This window comes from Lissotriton helveticus, chromosome 3_2, assembly GCF_964261635.1.
Source record: "Lissotriton helveticus chromosome 3_2, aLisHel1.1, whole genome shotgun sequence".
NCBI classification, from domain to species: Eukaryota; Metazoa; Chordata; class Amphibia; order Caudata; family Salamandridae; genus Lissotriton; species Lissotriton helveticus.
The window spans coordinates 353,390,195-353,412,974 of record NC_136062.1 but is presented as its reverse complement, the minus strand read 5'-3'; the positions used below and the strand labels follow the sequence as shown (position 1 = coordinate 353,412,974).

The 22,780-nt window shown below is 43.9% G+C and overlaps 1 protein-coding gene across 1 annotated transcript in view; it reads left to right on the top strand.

Annotated features, from left to right (window-relative positions):
* Positions 1 to 22,780, top strand: part of NELL1 (neural EGFL like 1) — a 3,494,430-nt gene that overhangs the window by 250,791 nt on the left and 3,220,859 nt on the right. The window contains exon 3 of the mRNA XM_078684549.1: positions 5,458 to 5,608. Within this exon, the coding sequence (XP_078540675.1) occupies positions 5,458 to 5,608 (151 nt within the window). The remainder of the gene's footprint in view (positions 1 to 5,457; positions 5,609 to 22,780) is intronic.

Below are 22,780 nucleotides of genomic sequence, written 5' to 3'. Positions count from 1 at the left end.
TATTTGATCCTAGTTAGCATTTGGGACAGATTATTGTTGTTAGACCAGAGGAATCCTTGTTGAAGACTAAAGGCGTCATGATATCTAGTTGAAAGTTATAACATTCATTCCCCCATCTATCTTGTCTAGAAGTTTCTTCAAAGCAGTCTGTACTTTTTTCTTCTTTGACTAAAGGAGATTTGAGAAGATTTTGTTTATTTCTTTGTAAAGGTTTGATGCTGGTGGTAGAGGGAATATTACTTGGAGGGGCATAATAAAAGGTCTGTTCATCATTCTAAATATATTGACCACCCCACTCAATCACTGTTAGTGGGGTTCATTTCTCCAGATAATCCCTAAATTGCTTATTGTTTTTTTAATATAATTACTTTGGTTCATCATGGTATCTGGAGAAAAATGTTTGGAGGTCCAAATCTACAACTTTAGGTCTTCAAAATGTATTTTCGGACAACATTTAGTGATTGTCTTACTTTGCTGTAGTCCTAGTTCAGTTTATAGCATGAGATTCAGGCCAAGGTATTTTCGTCACCAAATGTGGCTTGAAAGGAAGGCAATGGATTAAAAGGAGTAGGAGAATGTAATCTGCTTACACAGATAGTTCTTTTTCGTAGCTAAAGTTTTATTTACATTATTAACTGAATGCAATTTTTTAAAGAATGATTCTAGGGTTACTATGAAAAAGCTCCTGACGAGCTCAAAATATTTTGACATGGTGCCATTAACTAGGGTACAGTACTTTAGGCAGATGTACATTTTCTTTATTATCCAGTCAAATGTGTCAAGTAGCCCATGCCACGTTAGGGCTTGCTAGAGGAAAGGCCATTCGAGTATAAAAAAAGAAATAATGTTGGTGAATAATCAAGAGTTAAAGTAATTTACTAGCTCTCAACAAAACTTGTTTGTTGTGAATGCACTAAATGGCACTGTTGATTAGGTCGAGCCTGGGCAGCACATGTGCTGCTCTGCAAGGCATGATGTTCCTAGAATATGGGCTTTAAGCACCGCGCATGTTTTAATTTGGATTCTCTTACCGTCCTCTGTAAACGCCAGTCTTTATTAGAGGCTAGGCTTACTAGTCCCACCTTTTGGGCTTTCATATCCTCCCACGAGGACTGCCCCTGTTACATGTGCTTATACACTTCACGTTATTTCCCCAAATTATAGAACACTCTTTTTTTTGGTTGCCCTGTCTCTGCTTATGTTCCTGCCCTGAAACCTTCATGGCCGTTACACTTTTCAGCTAGGCCCCTCACTTAAGCTCTTAATCTCCTTGTGCCGCTCTCCACACCAACTCACCTCTCCCACAACAGTGAATGACCACCACCCCTTCGAGGTCACTGCGTGTTTGTGTCGATGCTTATTCTTTGGCGCACACCGTGCCACTCTTAATCTCACTGTGCCATTTCCCACACCACCTCACCCCTTCCACAACAGTGCATGCACATCCCCACCACCCCTCCGCGGTCACTGCTTTTTCCGATTTATTACAGTGCTTTTTATCTTTGGCACCCGCTGTCTGCTGTGCCGCTGTGCCGCTCCTAATCTCCCAGTGCTGTTCCCCACACTTTATCACCCTTCCCACAACAATGATGCAGGGCTGTTTCTTTCAGTGTTATGAGTCTCTCTCTCTCTAATGTAGTGTTTTGGTCTCTCTTGAAATTTGTACGTCGAATTCCTTTTTAGCGCAGTCTTGCTTTTTTCTTAAGTGTGGTCTCTCGTCTGTACTGTTGTCTCTCTCCTACAGTGTCAAGAGACACCTCTATTCAGTGTAAGGTGTCTCATTCAGTGTCAACAGTTACTCGCGTGCATACTCGAAGTCTCTCTGGTGCTGTCACTCTCCTGCGCCATCATTTCTTTCTTTAATGCTTTGCTCTCACTCACTCATGCAGTACTAGCATCACTTTTATGCAGCCCCGGTTGTCACTCTCCTGTAGTGTTATCTTTTTTTCATGCAGTGCTATCTTTCCCTACCCTTCACTGTACTTGGAACACAGTTTAAATAAAGTAGGAGTTTAAGTAGTGAGCTTCGCATCTAGCGGCTCCCTCAGCCTTCTGGACTGCTATTTTGGTCTCCGCAAAACCACCGCACAGAGAGATCGACATGGTGGAGACCCTGCGCTGGGCCTGGAACGGTCTTCGGAGATATCAGAGGTCTTCTGGTTCCAGCTTGCTCTCCGCTAATGCCATGCCGGTCGCATACAACCCGTTATTTCCCTCACTGCACATGGCCCGGATGGTAATACGCGCAACTGGCCTGGGGCTGGCCACATTATCTGACTTCTACCCCGACGGTGATTTCTTTTCTCTTCCAGCCGAGTCCGGCCCAATGGAGACACTGCTCCATTATCAACTTAGAGCGTCCTGCCGGGAACGGTACCCCACTTTCCCTCAGCCCCCTCCCTCGTTGGCTGCCCTCGACCTGGCATACACTTCCGCCTCCCCCGCAAAGTGGTCTATAGACTTTATGCCACCAAGTTACCCAATATCTGATGATCGCGCCCACACTGCCTGGAGCGAGGACCTAGGTATTGATCTTACTCAGGAGGACTGGCTGTACTGTTGCAAGCAGACCAAACGTCTGTTTCCTAATTGCCGCCTGTACCTCATACATTTTAAATATTTGTATATACTGTATCGCTCCCTGCTCAGCTGTATAGAATGTTCCACTCTTCCAGTGATAGATGTCTACGGTGCTCGGCTCCTGCGGCAGACTTTTCTCATCATGCTTGGCTGTGCCCCAAGGTTTCTGCATATTGGCGAGATGTGTACACCATAATCACTGAGAATACCTCCATGTCTGTCTCTCCAGACCCATTGATCTGCTTTCTAGGCTTTGTGAAGCATTGTCCTGACGCTTCCCGCCGGCTCACCACTATGCTGCTTGTTCTCGCACATCGCAGAGTAGCCATGCATTGGGTCGGAGACCCGCACCCAGGGTTAGCGCTTGGCTTGAAGATGCTGTGCGTTGTCAGAAGCTCCTGTCAGAATTCTGGGAGTTGACAACAGCAATTGGTCGGCCACTTGATATCTGGGGTCCTCTTGTCTCATACCTCCTCCGCCAGAGTGCCCCTCCCTCTACAACCTCACCCGCGCTCCCTGCTGGCTCACCGCCCGTGGTGGACACCGGTGATGGACCGTAGAGAACTACTACCCCCCTCTGCACTCTGCTGATTCCCTGTGGCCTCTCCCGCCTGCACCCTGCCTGTACTCGGCACTCCTCTATGTCCTTTCCTGCTTCATCTATTGTCACCCCTCCCTATATTCAGTTGTGTGCTACTAAGGTACAAATGACTTTACGATGTATGTAACAGATTTGTTTTTTTCTTTTTTCTTCTTGTTATTTGCAGAAACCCTGCTTGTTTACCTTGTAACTTGATATGCTAGAATTTTAAATAAAGGTCTTTGAAAAATTTAACAAAAATAAAAAAATATAAAAAAAATTGTGAGCTTTGCTCAGTATAGGACGGGCCCTCCCTCATAAAGCGCTGGGCATGTCACTTCCCCTCCTCCTTTCTCTTTACTCTCGCCCTCCCTCCCCTTGTATCCCTTCACCCTCTTTCTTCACCCAGCCTATCTCTCACTCACATAAATACACCCCACATAAAACCAACACATAATTAAACTTGACTGCACAACACTCCACAACACAAAATACCATACCACATTATTCTCCATAACACACAATCCACAAAATTCCAATACACTAAATACCACATAATTACTATCCACATAATTCCACTGCAAGCCACATACATTCATTCGACAACAGATAGCTAAAAAATATTTACATTTACAATGACAATAGCTCTATCTATCATTAGCTAAATAATCCCTCCACTGCAGTAAAAAGGAGTAAAAAATATTCTCATTTACAGCGCCAATAGCTCTTACTTATTACAAAGCCTACATTGGCTTCCAATCAAAGAAAGAGTGGAATTTAAGAGTCTGTGTACAGCTCATAAAGCAATTTATGGTAAGGCTCCAGCCTACATTAAAGAGCGCCTGCAGCTGTACTGTCCGGTGAGAACACTTCGGTCTTCGGACTCGCAGCTGTTGACCTGCCCACGCTATAGGCTAGCGACGAAGGGTGGGAGAGCCTTTTCAGTGCTGGTTCCCCAGCTGTGGAACAGCTTGCCTGGAGGGCTGCGTGAGGAAGGAAACCTCCTAAAATTTAGAAAGAGTCTAAAAACGCTATTGTTCAGGAGAAGCCTGAGCAGGGTTTAACTGAGTGCTGCTCTCTGCTTTTACTCCGTTGTGTTATTGTCTTGTACCATCTTTCCTGGCGCTTAGAGACCTGTAGGTGATTAGGCGCGGTATAAAATTAAAATAACAATAACAATAACAATAACAACTTTCGCAAACGCGCAAGTGATTGCATTGCAAATGCTTGCTGCTCTTGTAAACATGGTGGATGATGCAATATAGAAAACCATCATATTTTCCTCTGCATCTGGAACAGGTAGACAAGACACCAGTTTGCAATGAATTCTGCATTTACTCCTGGTCAGGAACAGTCGTATGGCATTATAAGCAGTAATAGGCTTTGCAGAGCCAGGCAAGGACAGGGCTTTCAAAGGGTAAGGGGGGCAGAGATAACAGGCTTCATGGTGGAAGTGAAATTGGAGCAGCTAAGTGGTTTTGGGCCCCTCGACTGGACGGATCTTTCAGGCTTTAAAACCTCATTTCGCTGCATCACACCTTATTTACAGCCAGTTAATCTGCTCGAAGCACACCCTAATGGCTCAGCATCATGTCAGAAATGTTGTCAGAAAATCTGTGGCTGCCCAATTGTAAACATGTCAAAGTGACAAGCGCGGCACATTGACAAAGATGGCATTTTCTGATTTTTCCACTAAATAAGCAAGAGCGGCTGGGCCAGCGCCATGCAGCTCCTGCAGATGCAAAGTTGCAAACACTGGTTGAATTGAAGCCAGATATTATGAACCTGATAGGAGAGATTATTTCGCATCCCTAATACCATGGAAGCCAACTAGGGGTCGCCAGAGGTCGCAGTTTGCCCTCTGCTACCCCGAGCACTGCCTTTGCAACCCCTGGCCTCAGAGGTAGCAAATACAGTGCCATTAACACTGAGGCAGCTGGGGCTACACCCCCTGTATGTTCTGTCTAATTTTTTTTTACACTAATAGTGAATAAATTTAATATATTATTCCCCAATAGTGTAATAAAAAATTAGCAGAATAAACTGGAATATGCCCCTTCCATGGCAGTTAAGGTAAGTAAAAAAATCTTTTTAAATGTATGATGTGTGCGTGCTTGACGGTGAGAGTGTGTTGAGAGAGTGTACATGTGTGAATTTTTGTGTATGTGTATGTATGTGTGTGTGAGTGAAAGTGGAGGTCACAGTGTGTGTGATGTCACTTCGCTACCCTTAGTATTTCGGTGAAATGACGTCCATTGATAACTTGTGTTGCTCTTTTTCCCCTGTCACCCCCACAGATGTGGAAAGAGAAGTCCACGCAGCGCCGCACGTGAACGAGAAAGTAATCCAGCTGTTCAGGAATAAAAGCGAATTCACCTTCCTGGCTACGATACAACAGAGGTCGTCAACGTCGGGCGTCATCTTGTCTATCAGAGAGCTGGAGCACAGGTACAGAAAACACGCCGATTCTTGTGTGAGGCAGGTCCGCTTCTTCCCACTCCCGAGCCGAGAGCTCTTTGCTGCCTGGCACTTTTAATATTTTAACACTGCCAGGCCACCTGGAGCGCCGCACTATAATCTATTCCGCTCGATGGAACGTCTGCGGCGGCCATCTTTTCCACACTCCATTCATGCATGGTTTCTCTTTGATTGCACTCTGTGGTATGAACAAAGCTGGCGAGATCCCTTCCTGGAGGTAAAAGGAGGCGCGTGTTCAGCCTGTGTATGCTCACCCAACGCATACATCATCACCCTTTATTTCTAGAGAGTACAAAAGTTACTTAACACATCGAACATTTTATTTTACAGTTTCAGATCACACATTTGACAGTCAAACTGTGCAAAGTAATTAGCAAAACACATAGGAAAAAATGGTAGATACCGATTACTCGGTTACCAAGCAATTATGCACACAAAGGTGCCATGAAGGGAAGATCAGTGCTGGAAGTTAGGAAGTTAAATCACAGCAGGTGATGGACATTTTAAGTACTACTCAATAAGGGTTTGCTATATACTGTGCACACTTACAGTGGCTTTCATTTGGCCCTCTTCATCAATTGGTAAGCAGTAGTGTCATTTATCGTTTGCTTCCAACCACCACGCCATTCTGAATGTGGTGCAGTGCCCGCCCCCTTCAGCTATTGGTCTTCCTGACTGTGAGTAAAGCCATTTCACTCCTGCTTAATGTGCACATCCGCACAATAAGCCTCGACATTGCCAGAGACCACTGGTGCTATGCGTGCTTTATTATAAATATGTAGGTATTTTTTTCTTTTAGGCAATGTTTGTTTTTATAAAATGTGTGCCCCTATGCACAAACAAAACAAGCATGGACAGATCCAAAATGGCATCAGGCAATGCCAAACCTGTTGGTTTTGCCCATGCTTTTTTGGACTGCGATTGCAGAAATACTGCTTTATTTTCAGAGTATGCTGCACGCCTGACCATGAAGGTTCTCCTTGTGTGTTTCACAATGTTTATTAACATGATTGTTGCTTTTGATCCCAGCACCTTCTGAAGGTGTCTGCCCAATAATACAGAATTCCATAATTGCAGATGTTTCACTACACTGTGGTTACACCCATCACCTGTATTCCATGAACAAGCTTTCTTATTTAATTTGACATCTATTTTAATTAGTTTGCACAATGAACTCTTGATTCTTATCCACACAGACTATTACAAATGTTTATCATTCATATTTGTGCAGCTGATTATGATACCATATAAACAAACTGTAAACATATTCATAGGTTACGGAACATTATCCAATACAAGAATCAAGCGTGTTACCAGTTGTGGTACCCAAGATGTCTAACTATGTTCTTTGTTGTCTCAAGAAATAGGTTGCCACCAAATTGTTTTGTTTTAGAAAAGTATTTAGTGTTCATTTTGGTTGGGGGAAATCAGGTAATTGTTTATGGGTAAAAAATGCTCTTGAGCTCAACACACCAACTACCAAGGGGAATGCAACAAATAATATGATAAAAGTTAGGACAAAAACCTATATATTACTCCTCTGTGCCTTTTTCATAATCCTATACATTCCTTTTGTGTCCCACCCACTCCCAATTCTTCATTTCAGCTAATGTTCATTAGGACTGTAACAAACACCTATTTTAAGCTTAAAATGTTTGTGCCACACAGTTGAGTGCCTTTTTAAAGATCTAGAGTGCAGGTAGAGTTAGATATTTTTCAGACATTCAAACGTACTTGGCATAATCTTCCTACGGGAACACCAGGCAGTCGTGGTTGGCTGGAGCAGTACTGCACCGGCTGATACCGCTCAACCCCACTCATAATCAGGTTCGTCATAGGAACCCGACTAAGAAGGGACACCCCAGTTTCCGGCAGGACCTGGGTAGTTGCTATGAAATAGAGGAACAGTATTTGTTTCTGGGTTCCTGTGATACACCTATAGGTCATTTCAATAAATGGCATTATTAATTTTTCCAATGGAAAATTCCTAGAATATATGGTTGCATTGCACATGCGTTATGTTCAGAGAGGGTATTCGCGCAATTTACATATGATCAATTATAAGTATATAGTACACATTCATGCAGGTCTCCATAACAAGGGTGCCAGACAAAAGGATGCTTTATTCCACTGAGGCATCACAAGCTCAGGTGAGGAGTGGTCCCAATTCATTGCCAGTCACCCAACCTGGTTAATTTGTTTTGTCTTACCTGGTCAGCATCCATACTGCAGTCAGATCTGCCTATGTTTGTAGATGTTATTGCTATGGCCGGTGCCTAGCCAAAAGGCAGTGGAGTGCTCTACAAGGCCATTATTATTACTTTATCATCGGCACACAAAAAAACCTCTAAGTCTAAAATTCTGCACCTCAATAGAATTACTATTAATTACACTGTCGGTTTCAAAATAATTGTATCCTGCAAGCAGGCTGGGATCGTCCTTTCGAAAACAATACAAGAACGCCGTGCAGTCGCAGCTTCCAGACTGTCTATTCCTGCAGAGTGAGACATGGCACCTTTATAATCTGAGTATTCCCCGTGCTACCCGAGCTCATTACCTGTGGTCGGGATGCGCAGCCTCCGCCGGGTACAGTGGCGACCTGATGTCTTTCCATCCTCCCCCTGCCGGCTGTGCTCCGACAAGGCTGGGACAACACAATCGATACAGTACGTATTCATTACAAATCAAGGGCATAATTTTTGATAGGTTTTCCCCACTTCTTTCTGAAAACAGGACAGAGAATGAACGAGCACGTACCAAGCAAACACTGAACATTGTCCTAGGGCAGGTTTCTTATCCAGAAACTCTGTGTCGCTGTCCTACATTTATTAACTATTTGCTAGTGATGCTGCCTAGTAAACAGGCTCCATGTGCCAGGCTAAATTCAAGTTCAAGTTCGAGCATTTGTATAGCGCACTACTCACCCAGAGGGTCTCAAGGCGCTTGGGGAGGGGATGGTGCTGTAACCACCCAGCAGAAAGTTCATTCATACATCCATCATTTGTGCACTAGACATGTAAACTTTTCTGCTAATCAAACATAAACTTACACAGCTGATCGATATAAATCACAGAACCTTAGAAAACTGGTGCCTGGGTTAAAGTATTTTGCTACCGCTCATAGCAGAGCTAGCAGAGCGTACACAGCAATTGACAATGAGGAAATGACTTTTTATCAGATTGTCTAACCCTACTAATTAGAATTTGTTTATCAAACATAATTGATTTACACCCGCCTCTTTGGACTAATGGTAAATAGGTATGAATTGGAATGCCGTATACAGATTATTTTTGTGTTTACAATTCTTATGTGCTATTATTTAGTCTTTACTCTGACCAAGCAAATCATTCAGGTTTATGATTTATTTATAGACTACAACTTTTATAAATTAGCGGTTATGTAAACTTGCCTAAAAAATATCTGTCCCCAATATTATAGTTGCCTTCCCATTATGACACAAGGGGCCAGATGTAGGAAAATCGTATTTACCGATTCATAAATACCGAATTTTACCGATTCGGTATTTATGAATCGGTAAATATGAAGGAGGTAGATTTAGGAAGAATCGGTAATTGAATTACCGATTCTTTAAAATTCGGTATTTACCGATTCGGTAAATACCGAATCGGTATTTCCTATTGATTCCTATGGGCTGTGAAGCCCATAAGAATCAATGGGAAATACCGATTCGGTAATTACCGAATCGGTAAATACCGATTCCTGCAAGGGTGCAGGGGGTGTCACTTTGACACCCTCTAGCACCCCAAATACAGGTATGTGTGCCATGTGGCACACAGACATGCCCTAAGGGCATGTCTATCTGTCACATGCCATGCACACCTGGATTCGGTATTTTACCAACCCAATTGGATTGGGTGGTAAATTACCGAATCTGTAAGGACTTTGGGACTCAGAAGAGTCCCACCTACATCGGGAAGTTACCGATTCGGTAAAAATACCGAATCAGTGTTTTACCGATTCGGTAAATTTACCGATTCGGTAATTTTACCGAATTGGTAAAATAGGGCCCCTACATGCCAATTCTTAAATACCGGTCGGTAACGGCCGAAATCGGCCGTTATCGACCGGTATTTAGGCTCCTACATCTGGCCCAAAATGGCTTATCGAGACCATATCCCAGGCGTTGATGGTGGCTTGGCCTCCATCACACGGGAACGCTTTGTTGTTGCTACTCCAAACTTTTCCTGCAGCAGAAATTCTTATGATTACTTTTGAAATCTCTAGGTGGACTATTGTTAGTTGGCCACCAGTCACTCTCAATAATTTTGGTAGAAATATAGTCGAGATGGGGCTTCTTTTGCTATTTGTTGTGCGAGTTCCACTATCTCTGGAGACATACTTCCAGATTGTTCTTATTAGTCAGGGGTCTCCTCTGTTGCGCAGTTTCTTTGCATACTTATTTCATCCAGAAAGTTATTGCCCCTATTTATAACGTAGACCATACTCTGTGTCAGAAAAGGGGTGATTAATATGGCCCAACCAACTTCAAAAACATAATCTGATATAAAGTCAAAACACAGTTTTTTGAGAGTCCTGGCTGTACCTCTAGAGCTATGAAGCAAAATACAGGCAACCACAGTGGTGTGCGTGTTAAGTTCAAACAGTACAAACTATTTTATTTAAACTATAGAAAAACAGAGCAAAAACTTGATGAGCTAATACACAAAAACTATCAATTTTAAGATTTTAAGGCAAAAAGTGCATAAAAAAGTAAAGCAGCAATTACCACAACAATTCGTGCTTAACGAGAAACATGGCTCAATTTCAGGCGGACATGATGGGGCAGAGGTCGAAAACACCAGGGGCTAGATGTAGGTAAATAAAGACTCTTAAATACCGAATTTTACCGATTCGGTATTTAAGAGTCGGTAAATATGAAGGGGGAGATGTAGGGCAATCCAGATGTGTTTTTTACCGAATCGGTAAAAATCTGTATTTACCGATTCTGTAAATACCGACCGGTAATGCCCATTCATTCCTATGGGCTTTGAAGCCCATAGGAATGAATGGGCATTACCCATTCGGTATTTACCGAATCGGTAAATACCGAATTTCACAAGGGTGCAGGGGGTGTCACTTTGACACCCTCTGGCCCCCCCAAAACAGGCTCGGGTGCCATGTGGCAGGCATACATGCCCCAAGGGCAGGTCTGCCTGTCACATGGCAGAGGTGTGCATGCACACATGTGCATGCACACCGGAATCGGTATTTTACCATCAAATTGGATTTGATGGTAAAATGGCGATTCGGTAAGGCTTGTGGGACTCAGAAGAGTCCCACCTACATCTCAAATTTACCGAATCGGTAAAAATACCGATTCGGTAATTTACAGAATCGGTAAATTTACCGATTGGTAAATTTACCGATTCTGTATGAAATTGCCCCCTACATCTCAAAATCCATTTACCGGTCGGTAACGGCCGAAATCGGCCGTTACCGACCGGTAAAAGCCTACCTACATCTGGCCGCAAGTGAGTAATCCCAAAGTTTTTATATTCAGATTTCGCCTCTGAAATTGTACTTAAAAGTCCGTCGAAAATAGATGTGCTGTTGTCAATTAACTGCTTAGACCATTGTTTTTGGGCTCGAAAGCTCAGAGTCAGGTAAAGCTGGATTTTGTGGTTACTGAGGGTACTTCGTAACTCTAATAGATTTTGTGCTTTGCCCCTGTTCAATGTTTCCCCTTCAAATTTTTAATGTTTGTTTTTTCGAAAAGAAAATCCCAAAGCAGAATTTTCTTGTTGAAAATCAAAAAGCTTTTCCCCCATGGCTTGGGTGTCATTTTACAGGTTTTACTGTCCATTACCACCAGGATGCGCAGTAAAAGTTTGCCACTTCTGGTTGGTAAAGAAGAAATATTTATAGACTCAACAGACATTGAATGTTCATTATCTGTGTAGGATGGGCTTTAACAGTCGTTAGGCTATAAAATAGACTGCAGTGCTTCCGAAATTTACAAACTATTATGGGGAAATTGGTGCAGTTTCTGTTGTGTGCTACTGAGAAGAAAGGCAACCTCCACATGCTGCATATCAGGGGCCGACCGGATTGGGCTCTACTTTTCACATGTGCCATGTGCTAAAAAAAGAAGGGTAACACCAAAGGTTATCCTTGAATGCTTATATAAATGCTAATCTCAAATATAAGTCACTGCCTGACTTCAGCAACTGTACTGTAAAAGGCAAACTTTGAGAGTTTGTGTCTTAATCTTAGTGTAAAAAATAATTACCATCCATATAGCTCATAATGGAAAGAGTAACGGAATCCCACTATTGTTAATTGGCAATAATAGATAGTTTCTGATAAGACATATCTTAGCGAGCACAGCAGCTGGGAAGCCTGTCTATTTTAACAGATAACTAGATTCTTCAGTGACCCATATACTCTGTACGCGCTCAGGGTCCTATTGGTACCCTTTCAAGAGCAGAGATTTTTATACTGTGTGTGAGTCACCCCTTTGTCGTCAATTATGATGGAACTGTGCAAGGCCCCTTTGGGGCATTCATATGTGAGAGGGTGCTGAGTGAACTGTTGCAGAGTTTTCCCTCACCTGCCATCTTATACATCCATATCAGAATTTAAAGCTATGAGACAGTTGCACTTTTAAGAGGCTCTGACTGGCCAAATAACTACTGCTGCACCAATCAGAGACTTACTATTTGAAACCCTTTTTCACAGACTACAAAGCGCCAAAACATTGATTGGAGTGGTAGCACGCTCTACTGCAGAAATGTCCAATGAAATCAGCCCATTGAAATCTACCACCTGTTCAATAATCAGCAAGAAATGGTAGATAAAAAGTCCTGAAATATTGAATATGGAAGACTGCCTTCAGGCAAACCCTGATGGTGAAAAGATATCTGAAATCTCCAATAGTTGGTCAGTGACCTAAAGGACAGACACAGAAGTTAGTACCCATACATGGTGTGATGTCATTTTTGTTAAACTTTCTGAAGGGTCCTTTGGCAATTGCATTCACACCCCTCTTGAATTTCCCACTGTGTGAAATGGAATAGTCTAGTGAGGGCAATGATTGCATGCCTTCTCAGGCACCAACTAGTTTAGTAGAGTCCAAGCAGCAAATAAGAGAACTAGGTCTGCACATAAGGCTACTCTCTCTCAAATTAAATATATGAGCCTTCTATTACTGTGCACACTGCTAGGTAAATGGGGCATTTGATTGGCTTTGCTAGACCTGGGTATTATGTAGATAAAAACTTTCTTATAAAGATTTTCATTATGCGGAAGTCTTGCATTGCTTCCAGCATGACCTGTAGGACACTGCTATGGATGCGTCACTCTACCAGAGACTGCCTACTAACCGCAAACATCATGCCAGAGTATGAAGACTTCAAAGGATCTTTGACTGGCTTTGTAGTTTCATAATGTTTTGTCTTAATACATGTGAATTATTTTGTTCACAATATATGTTATATATATTATTTTAAAACTACGGAATTAGGTGGTGTGTGTCTTTCCTCGGACACTTCTTGAAAAAATGTTGAATTAGTGAAAGTTACTACTTTTAAAAAAATGTTGGTAATTAAATTACCCAGACCATGCAAAAAAGATAAATGGTCTGAAGTCTGTTTATTAACCACTTCACTGCGGCGGCTATTCCGCCGCAGTGCTAACGAATTTTCGCGGCCGCGCGGCGGCCGCATGCTCGTGACAGAGCCACTCCGTCACGAGCCTCGGTTGAGCTGTGCTCGTGACGGAGCGGTTCCGTCACGGCCCGCCCCGCTCAATAGAACGCTCAGCGCAGGCGCGGAATTCATGCCGCGCATGAGCGTTCTATCGAGCTGGGCGGGCCATGACGGAACCGCTCCGTCACCAGCACAGCTCAACCGACGCTGGTGACGGAGCGGTTCCGTCACCAGCACCGAAGGGGTTAATTGAAACCACCACTTGAATAGCAGCCCAGCCTTACTTTCCTTTGTAAAGTATTTTAGGTCCCGCCTGGCCCTAGTTGAACCAAACCCCCCTTTCCACTAAACGTATTTATTATTGCAGCGCAATTTAGACCTAAAGGTATCAGAGTGCTTTACATGAGCGCTAGTTGCATTATACACAGACACATTCATTTTGAGGCATGAACAGATTAAGTATTCTACCTCTGGCCACAGGCTTTTCGCGGCCATGAAATAAGGATTTGGCAGAGCGGTCTCCCTTAACGCTAAATGTGGAGTTAATTTCCTTCATCTGCTATCGCACTTGATTGCTGTATTTATTGCAGCTTTCCTAGTCATTGTAAAGATTCTGAGTTAGATCTGAAAATTGGAACAACAGGATAAGAAAAAGGTTTGCCCAGAATCACAGGATATTGAACCGCCTGCTGAGACTCAAACCTGGTTACCCAGCTTCAAAAGAAGACCACTAGCCGTTACGGCATGTCCTCTTTCATATTCTTGATTTCCCCTCGGATGTTACTCGCTCATGTTCAACAACCCCTTTGTCCACCTTCCCCGCTGTCTGTTCTGCTTCCTCCTACCTTCCTCCTCCTCCTCCGCACCTTCCTCGGTGTGACTTATTATGCATATATCTTAAAGATAAAACCTAAAAAAAAGTGCTATGACGCAATCAACACTAGCCATATCATATAGCTTTTTTTAACCCCCTGCATGCTTGTCCCGTCACATGCCTCGGGTGTGCTGTGCTTGTGACGGAACGGTTCTGTCACGGCCCGCTCGCTGGGCCTGCGCTGAGCGTTCTATTGGGCGGCGGGGCCGTGACGGAACCGTTCCGTCACAAGCACAGCGCGCCCGAGGCTCGTGACGGCGCGATTCCGTCACGAGCACGGGAGCGCTGTGCGTCCGCCCGCAGAGAAGGGGTTAAACTTAAAGCCATGTTGTACAATAACAACCGCCGCAGTGCAACAGGTCATAAAAAACCACTTTGACAAAACCAATAGATTTTGAAGAGGTGAAACCTACTGCCTTTGACACTGCTTGTTAGGAAGAGCTATTACAACTCCCTACTAAAATGCTAGAGTGTAGCGTGAAATTGACAAGTTGTAAGATCTGTGATGCTGAAGTAAACACGACTTCGCCTAATTAGGAATGCAGATCCAGCATCTATTGTTGGGTCTGGGGGAGGGAGGTTGCAGTGATTTGCCTGAACCAACAGGGCAATGAGATTGCAAATCTCATGGGATGGTATAAATTTTATCTTAATCAAGAGGCTGTCTCGCTACTCTTCATAAATTTTAAATACCTAATTATCAGCCTCATCAATACCCTTAATGCTATGCCTTTTTTGCTGCTAAAATAGGTTTTTTACGGCTCAGTAACGAACAATAGAGTTTGTGATGCTTGCACAGTGACTACCTTTCCTAGCACTGTATTCACTTCCATAGCTGTACTTTTGAGATTTTAATGCACCCCATAAACCACTTTCACTCTTCCAGGTAAAGCGTAAACACTTGCTCGGTTTCATGGGGGTGCATTAAAGTCTAGATTAAACAGTGAAAATGTTAGAGATAAAATAGTGCATCCAAACAGATGTTATATTGCAGTGGTGACCTCAATCCAGAAGAATATGAATTTCATGCAACAGAAGACGTAGATAAATCTAATTTCCTTCCCTCTAGCTACTAGACTCTAAGCCGGACAGTGTATTGAGATGACTGCCCTGTAGCACTCTACAAAGCGTCACCAGTACCCAATGTTTAATGTACAACCTATTCGTAAAATAAAAGCAAAACCTATTTATTAAAATGTAATCATAGGTCATTGTTAGATGTAGCTTGCTTTCAGCAGCTTCAAAGTATTGACTTCTCCCGACAGAATGTGTTTTACCGGAGTAAAACCTGTTTATTTAACCCCACATTATAAAATAATTAATATTCTCATCTTTTTACAAAGACAGTCATACAGTTTGGTTCCGTTTTAAATGTCATGTTTACAGTATACATATCCCTGTTTACAACAATCGAAGGTGTATACCATGTTTATATACTGACATCTCTGAGTCCTAGTAAAAGTTACAGGTCACTCATCATCAGCCATATGGTCTATGATGTCACAGGAACCCCTCTTTATTTCTGTTGGACAAGGGAAACCCATGGGTGATAAAGGACCTTATGAGAAGAGTGTATACACTCATATATACATAGAAATACAAAGAGGTCTATGTGTTATGTCCTAATGGAAAAATTATGAAAATAAAGGACATAGCAGTGGGAAAACAAACACAAGAGAGATCGAGTAGAGCTTCCAAACTCAGGCATATTAATGTGACAAACAAAATTGACACGGAATGGTTAGGTCACAACCTGCTAGTACCATTACTCCTAGTAATGCTCCTACAGAAGCATGGACCAAGTACTGATTACTTTATCTTGGTAAGTGTCCTTCTACTACTTCTGTTGTGATATGGATACTATTTTGCTTCTTCCCTCCCACCCCCACTCGACTGCTGTCCTTGTTGCATATTCCCTTGCACTGCCCACCCTGCTATTGTCCCTGTTGCTTACTTACTCGCATCTCCGCTCTCCCATTGTTTCTGCTTCTTCTATCCTACCTCCAGCCTCCCGCTGTCCGTGTTCTCCAAAAGAAAAATACGTGTTATGACGTGGCCATCACTGGCCACGTCATAGCGCTTTTTCCCCATCTTTTTGCCCGTTACAATTGGTCTCCGGGTGCGCCTTACATTCCACTCTGCCTCCTGTTGTTTGTTACGTACCCCCACCCGCCCTAAGTGAAACAAATTGCTTTGAAACGGCTAGCACTGGCTGTGTCATAATGCTTTTTTTCTCTAGCATTTAGCTATGCTGCACAGTATTCGCAATACTGTACAGCATGGCTAAACAATATTGGCAAAGCTAATAGCTCTTGCATAGTGCTTGTTCTATAACGTAGATTTGATACTCAATTCACAAATATAAATCACAGATGTGTGTATAAGTAGATACAACACAAGGTTTAGGGCATGATCAGCTTCATAGAGGGATTCTCTGGAGTCTGGTAATGTCATTTCACCAGTTCATCATGCTCTCTGTCAACAGTAATGCTAGAAAACCTTTTATCTTGGCTGCATAGGTCAACAAACTCCAAAATAACCAGGATGCTGTGATGCTTCTACTTTCCTCCTCGGAGAATAAGGACATGTCACCAACCAAATGGAGAAACGTCAGTGGTTCACCGCTCCAACACACATTTTAATACAAATAATTTTGTTCACAATGCTTTCTATCCATCGGATCCGCCCCTTCTCTTATATAATCCAAGGTCTTAGAGTTCACTGTCTTAGAATACACTGTGTCCAGTCCTCACCACTGCTAGAGTTTGGTTGCAGCCCCATCCCATACAAACCAGAGGATAGGTGGTTGGGCCTGTTTCTGTCTTGGTACCTTGGACTTCTTCCTAATTAGTGTGCATTCTAAGTCTAACCATCGTCCCTTTTGAGTGGCTATTAGTAAACACATTTTAGGCAGATGTCTTCCAATGTATGACCTCTCCAGTATTCCCTATCCTCTGCTATGCATTTGTCCTGCTGGATATCTCTGGAGATGCAGCTACAATGTCCTTTTAGCCCCTCATTCTGTTTGATGGAGAGTAGCCTGTTCACAGCCTATTTCTCTAGGCCTACGTGATAAGTTAGCAGTACCTTTTGGCTGAAAAAAGCATGTCATTTACTACAGTGATGATGTTGTTGGGAACTTCTCCTGGTTTTCAGATAAGGCGTTTTATCCACCCTACCAATATTGGTGTCTTCGAGCTCTTTTTGCTAGTATTTTAGTATTTAAAGCAAAGCAATTGAAAGGATCAGACATTGTGTGCCTTGTACATTTTAAACAGCGGAAGCTACATAAAATATGCCTGGCCTGCTACATTCTCCTCAGTTATTATCGTCCCGGCTATATACATCTTATTATCTTGGTGTTCTTGTGCTGGATGAGACCATAGAAAATGTGAGGAAACTTGCAGAAACATCTGTTTCGGTAGCAATGAAAGTTAGGTGGTGACTGTGCTGTATTTCCCGCAGTACTGGTAGTAGACAGCTATTCTCGTTGTTGAAAGTGGTGGTTGTGCCCGATATGCATGCCTTCTTCTAACTTATGATGTCTTTTGCGTCTCTATTTGTGTTTTGCTCATATGTATTGCTTGCTAAGTGAAACGGGTTTCTACTTTGCCAAAAGTCACCTTGGGTTCAGCCGATTTTGAAAACCCATTAACGAGACAGACCCTTGAATTCTCTAGTCTGGGTTAAGGCAAAATAGACATCTTGAAACAGAATGAATAGTTCTTTTTTTCTCCAACGATTCAACAAGTTTAATGGCCTCAGAAGTGCCAAAGAAGTGGACTTCACCAAGGTTATACCTAAGTACTTGCTTCCTATTGATAGTTTTCTAACCTTGCACAGACCAATGCTAAACTATTCCTAGGCATACTGCCCCCCACGTAATTATGTTATGTGTATTTGTTTAACCCCTTCACAGCTGGGCAAATTCCCCTGCTGTGCTGGGGGGCGGGGAGGTCGCGCAGAGCGCCCCGTGCTCATGACGAGCTCAACTTGTCATGAGCCACGGTGGTCGTGTGATCATGACGAACTGAGCTCGTCATGACCACACCCGTTTCTTTAGAACGCTCGCACAGCAGGGGAATTTGCCCAGCATGCGAGCGTTCTAACGGTCATGACAAGCTCAGCTCGTCATGAGTCGACAAGCATCGTGGCTCATGATGCGCTCAGCTCGTCATGAGACTCGTAGGTGAAAAAGCACAACTCACAGCGATGGTGGCTTGGCGCGAAAGTACGAACTGTACGGGCCAAACTAGGATCAGTGCTAGGGGAAGAGTCAGATCTTCAGTTTCTTGTGGAATTTAACAAGAAGCGATGGCTCTGATGCGCAGGGGCTGGTCATTCCAGGCTTTAGCAGCTAGGTAGGAGAAGGAACGACTCCGGATCCGGTTCTGCGTATGCAGGTAGTGTGTGTTAATAGGAGTGCAGGTGAGCAGAGATGTCTGGTAGGTTTGTGGATGGTTATGCAGCTGTCAAGGTATGCGGGACCAGTGTTGTGTAAGGCTTTGTACATGTGTGTAAAGAGTTTCAGGGGAGCTTGTCTGTGGATTGGCAGCCAGTGGAGCTCTTTGAGGTGAGAGGATTGCAGGGTGAGAGGTTGAGCCTGGCCTCTGAGTTTTGTATGAACTGGAGTCTTCGGGTCACTTGAGTGTTGATTCCAGCATAGAGTGTGGTGCTGTAGTCCAGCTTGCTGGTGAAGAGAGCATGGGAGACCATACTGCGCTTTTGGTGGGGAGCCAGTTGAAAATCTTTTTGTGCATCTTGAGTGTGTGGAAGCAGGAGACGGAGACTGCGTTCCCTTTTCCAGTCATGGTGAATTGGTTGTTGATTATTATTTCAAAGTTCTTTGCGAGGGTCGCTGGGAGTAGTGTGGGTCCGAGTTCGTCAGGCCACCAGGTAGAGTCCTAGAGTGAGGGGTCTCTGCCTAAGACGGTTACTTCTGTCTTCTCTGTGTTGAACTTAGGTCAGGTGGTATACATCCATCTAGACACTTCGATCATGCAGGTGGAGAAATTGGCCCAGGCATTTTCTTTCGCAAGAGGAGAGTATGAGCTGACGAATCTGTTTATAAATGTAAATTGAAACTTGTATAGCGCACTACTCACCCACAAGGGTCTCAAGGCACTTGTACGAATACCGCTGTGGAACCCATCCTGGCTTTCCCTGTGAGGTGTCCACTCCTGGGCACCCCCAAGGTGGAGGCCAGGCATCCTTAGCGTTGTGGGGGCCGTTGTGGAGATTAAGCAAGCTATTGCCCAGAGTTGCAGAGTGGGACTCCATGATTGGAATAGGCACCGAGGCGAGAATTATCAGGTCCGTGGAATTTTTGAGCCCAAGTCCGCCGAGGCGGGGAATTGAACCCTGGTCCCGGGCTAGACCTCTGCATCAGAGTCTGCCGCTCTAACCATTGAGCCACACTTCTCACAGTCCACCATCATCCCATATCTACAGAGGAAGGCCTTGATGTAATTAACTGCTATCCATTTTCACAGCGATTCCTGAGGGTAGGTCTGGAGAAACTGAGGTAATCACACTATCTGGCAAGCAAGGGCTTCCAAAAGCTAAGCCACATTTGGTTGCCACATTAGGTTGCTAAGGCCACGCACATCGATATTACTTCCAGGTCCCTTAGCTATTCGTCTGAATGTTTGATGCAGCTTAAGAGGCAATATTTTATACATCATGTAGGACATTTAGGACATTTTTAAACAGAAAATAAAAACCAGATTTTTTGTTTCAATACAAATTAGATTGTGATTTATGTACAAAAGCTGTCACATAGTAGTTATGAAGTATGTGATTTACCTTAAAAAGAGGTTATTTATTTTATTTGGTATTTTTGTATAGGCATAAAAGGCCAGTGCGCATCAAGGGTTTCCATAAAAACTCTGGTTAGACGTGTTAGGAATGTGTTTAATGCTCATATTGTGAACTGATTGGAATTGGAAGTGGATTTGTAGAGGCGTAGCTACCAGTGGGTGTCCCAGCGCTGGACTCGTGGAATTAGCTCGGGAACAGAGTGACCTAGGGGAACAGCCAGGTTTTCAAGAGCCTACGGAATTTTAATAGATTGGTTTCCCTGTGAATGTTGAGGGGAAAGGAATTCCAGAGCTTGGAGGCATTGTATGAGAATAGGCGTCCTCCTGACTGCGCTGTCTTGATTCTGGGAACGCTTGCCAGGAAGAGGTGCTCAGATCTTAACTTCCTGGTGACTCTGTATGGTTTGATCAGGGATCTCAAGAGTGGGGGGCCCTTGTCCTGTAGAATTTTATGTGTAATACAGAGGGATTTGAAATTGATTCTTTCATGGACTGGGAGTCAGTGTAGGGAGCTTAGGGCAGGCTTACCGGAGCATAGATTTTTTGTGCCTGTTAGCAGCCTAGCTGCCGAGTTCTGGACAAGTTGAAGTTTGTTTGACTGATTTCGGGGCGCCAAGGTATAGGGCATTTCCGTAGTACAGTCGGGACAGGATGAGACCCTGAATGAGTTGTTTCCTGGAATGGGAGGGTAAAAGGGGGAGGATTTTACGTGTGGTGCGTAGGAGACCAAAGCAGGTTCCCGTGGTTTTCCTAGCTTGTGTTTGAAAATTGAGGTCCTGGTCGAGCCAGACACCCAGGTTTTTTATTTCTTTTTTTGGAGCGGGGGTTGGTCCCATGCACGATGGCCACAAAAGTTTGGTGGTGAGTTTAGATTAATTGCCTAGCAATAGGATCTTTGATTTGTCTCCGTTTAGTTTGAGGAGAGATTCGCTCATCCATCTGGTTGACACTGATGACACTCTGTGCTCTAAGAAGAGTGCAAGTGGTGAGATCTTCTCTAAACACTGCAGCAAAGCTGGTCAGGCATTTTCCACAGCTCATGGGCAGGCAGAAGGATTCACGTGATTCAGTTGTGTATCGTTTCACCAAGCGCAATATCCCCAGTACGTCAGCCACAACAGCGTCTACAACCTTGGTTTTGCTGCTCGAGGGAGCTTTCATCCTCCCACTGTTACTCACATTGCTTGATGAGGCGCAGCCCCACACAGTGTTGTATTACCTACTAGGCAAAGTAGGCACCGGCCTATGGGCTCGTACCTACTAGGTAAAGTAGATGCCGCCAATGGGCCTCACTCCTTTTAGGGGCCCGCAGCAACGGATCAAAATAATATTGATTTGATTGTGCGAGAAAATTACAATCAAGCTTTCTTAAATGTTGCTCCCAAAAGATACCAATTCAAAGAAACAAACATTTTACATTAAAGGCTCTATAGAGAAAAAACTGTATTCATGTATTGTACCCATTAACTACTGAAAACACTATAAACCAGAAACATCAGATTCGCATAACAGTTTGTTCATTAATAGCTCATCTTATGGCAGCTGTCAGTTTGTAAAAAAATTCCGGAGCATTGGCTTTTAGGAGATAATTTGCGAGAAGGGTACCTAAAATTTCGACTGCCTATCAGCCTCCACAGGTTTAATCCGGCACGGATCCCACAGGAAGAACTACCCCACTGAACTGTTTATTTGCTCCCCACTGGAGTCTACTCTTCAACATTGTTTTCAAATGAGGGCACCAGAAACTACTATGATGTAATTGTTTCTTTTGAGCTTTGTACAACTCTGTTTTCCTGGTACAGTCAGACGTTGTACCGGTACTCTAAATGGGAATGTGGAAATGCTGGTCCTCACTATCCTGAGTACTTTTTGCTTCTGAGAAGTGCCGGTACTCTTGCATTAAGGCTCTGATTATGATGTCGGGAGGAGTTTCTCTGCCCGTCATAGTCTCGGTCGACGATTAATTAGGATGCAACTGTTGTGGTGCCTGCCATGGGGTGCACGGATTAACAGGGGGCATGGCCTCCAACTGGAGGCTGTGCGCCCAAGTGGGCCCTGCTGGGGCCCCCAAAGTCGAGTTCTGACAGCCTTTCTGAGTCAGAAAGGCCGGCACAGAAAGTCTACTAAAACCCAACAACGTAATCCCCCAGGCGGATAGAGCCACCCTTGGGAATACTGGCCACATTCCGGCTGGTGGCCAGGCTCTCTGAAGCCTTCAGTAGCCAGTCGGAATGACCATTTGTAATCCTTTCTGACTGCCTCCATCGTAATGTAGCAGTCGGAAAGGAATCCGACCGGCACATTACGATGCAGTCCAGCCCAGTTTGCATTTTTGTTCCTGATCATGCCTTCTAGACCCCTTGTACCAGTGGTAAAAAGAGTAGCGGCAAGTGCAACAGCGGGCTAGCCAGGACTAGCAGCTGGCACCCCAGGCTGGATGTCTGACATTACAACGCATGCTTTACATCGCATGCCTTTACAACGCTGTTTTTACAACGCATGCCTTTACAACGCATAGTGCTGTTGGGCGCTGCATAGTGAATTGTTTAATTTACTATTCCAACTCCAGTCCCCGTGGATAGTAGGGAAGGTGTTGGATAGTAAATTAAACCTATTCCCTATCCTAGAGCGCCCCCCAGCGCAATGTGTTGTAATGGTTTGCGTTGTAAAAGTTGCGTCGTAAAGGTACTGCGTGGTAAAAGTTGCGTTGTAAAGGTTGTTCACCCCCCAAGCTACATCTCATTAACTGACATGTATTTATATGTATGCACCCTACCTCCCA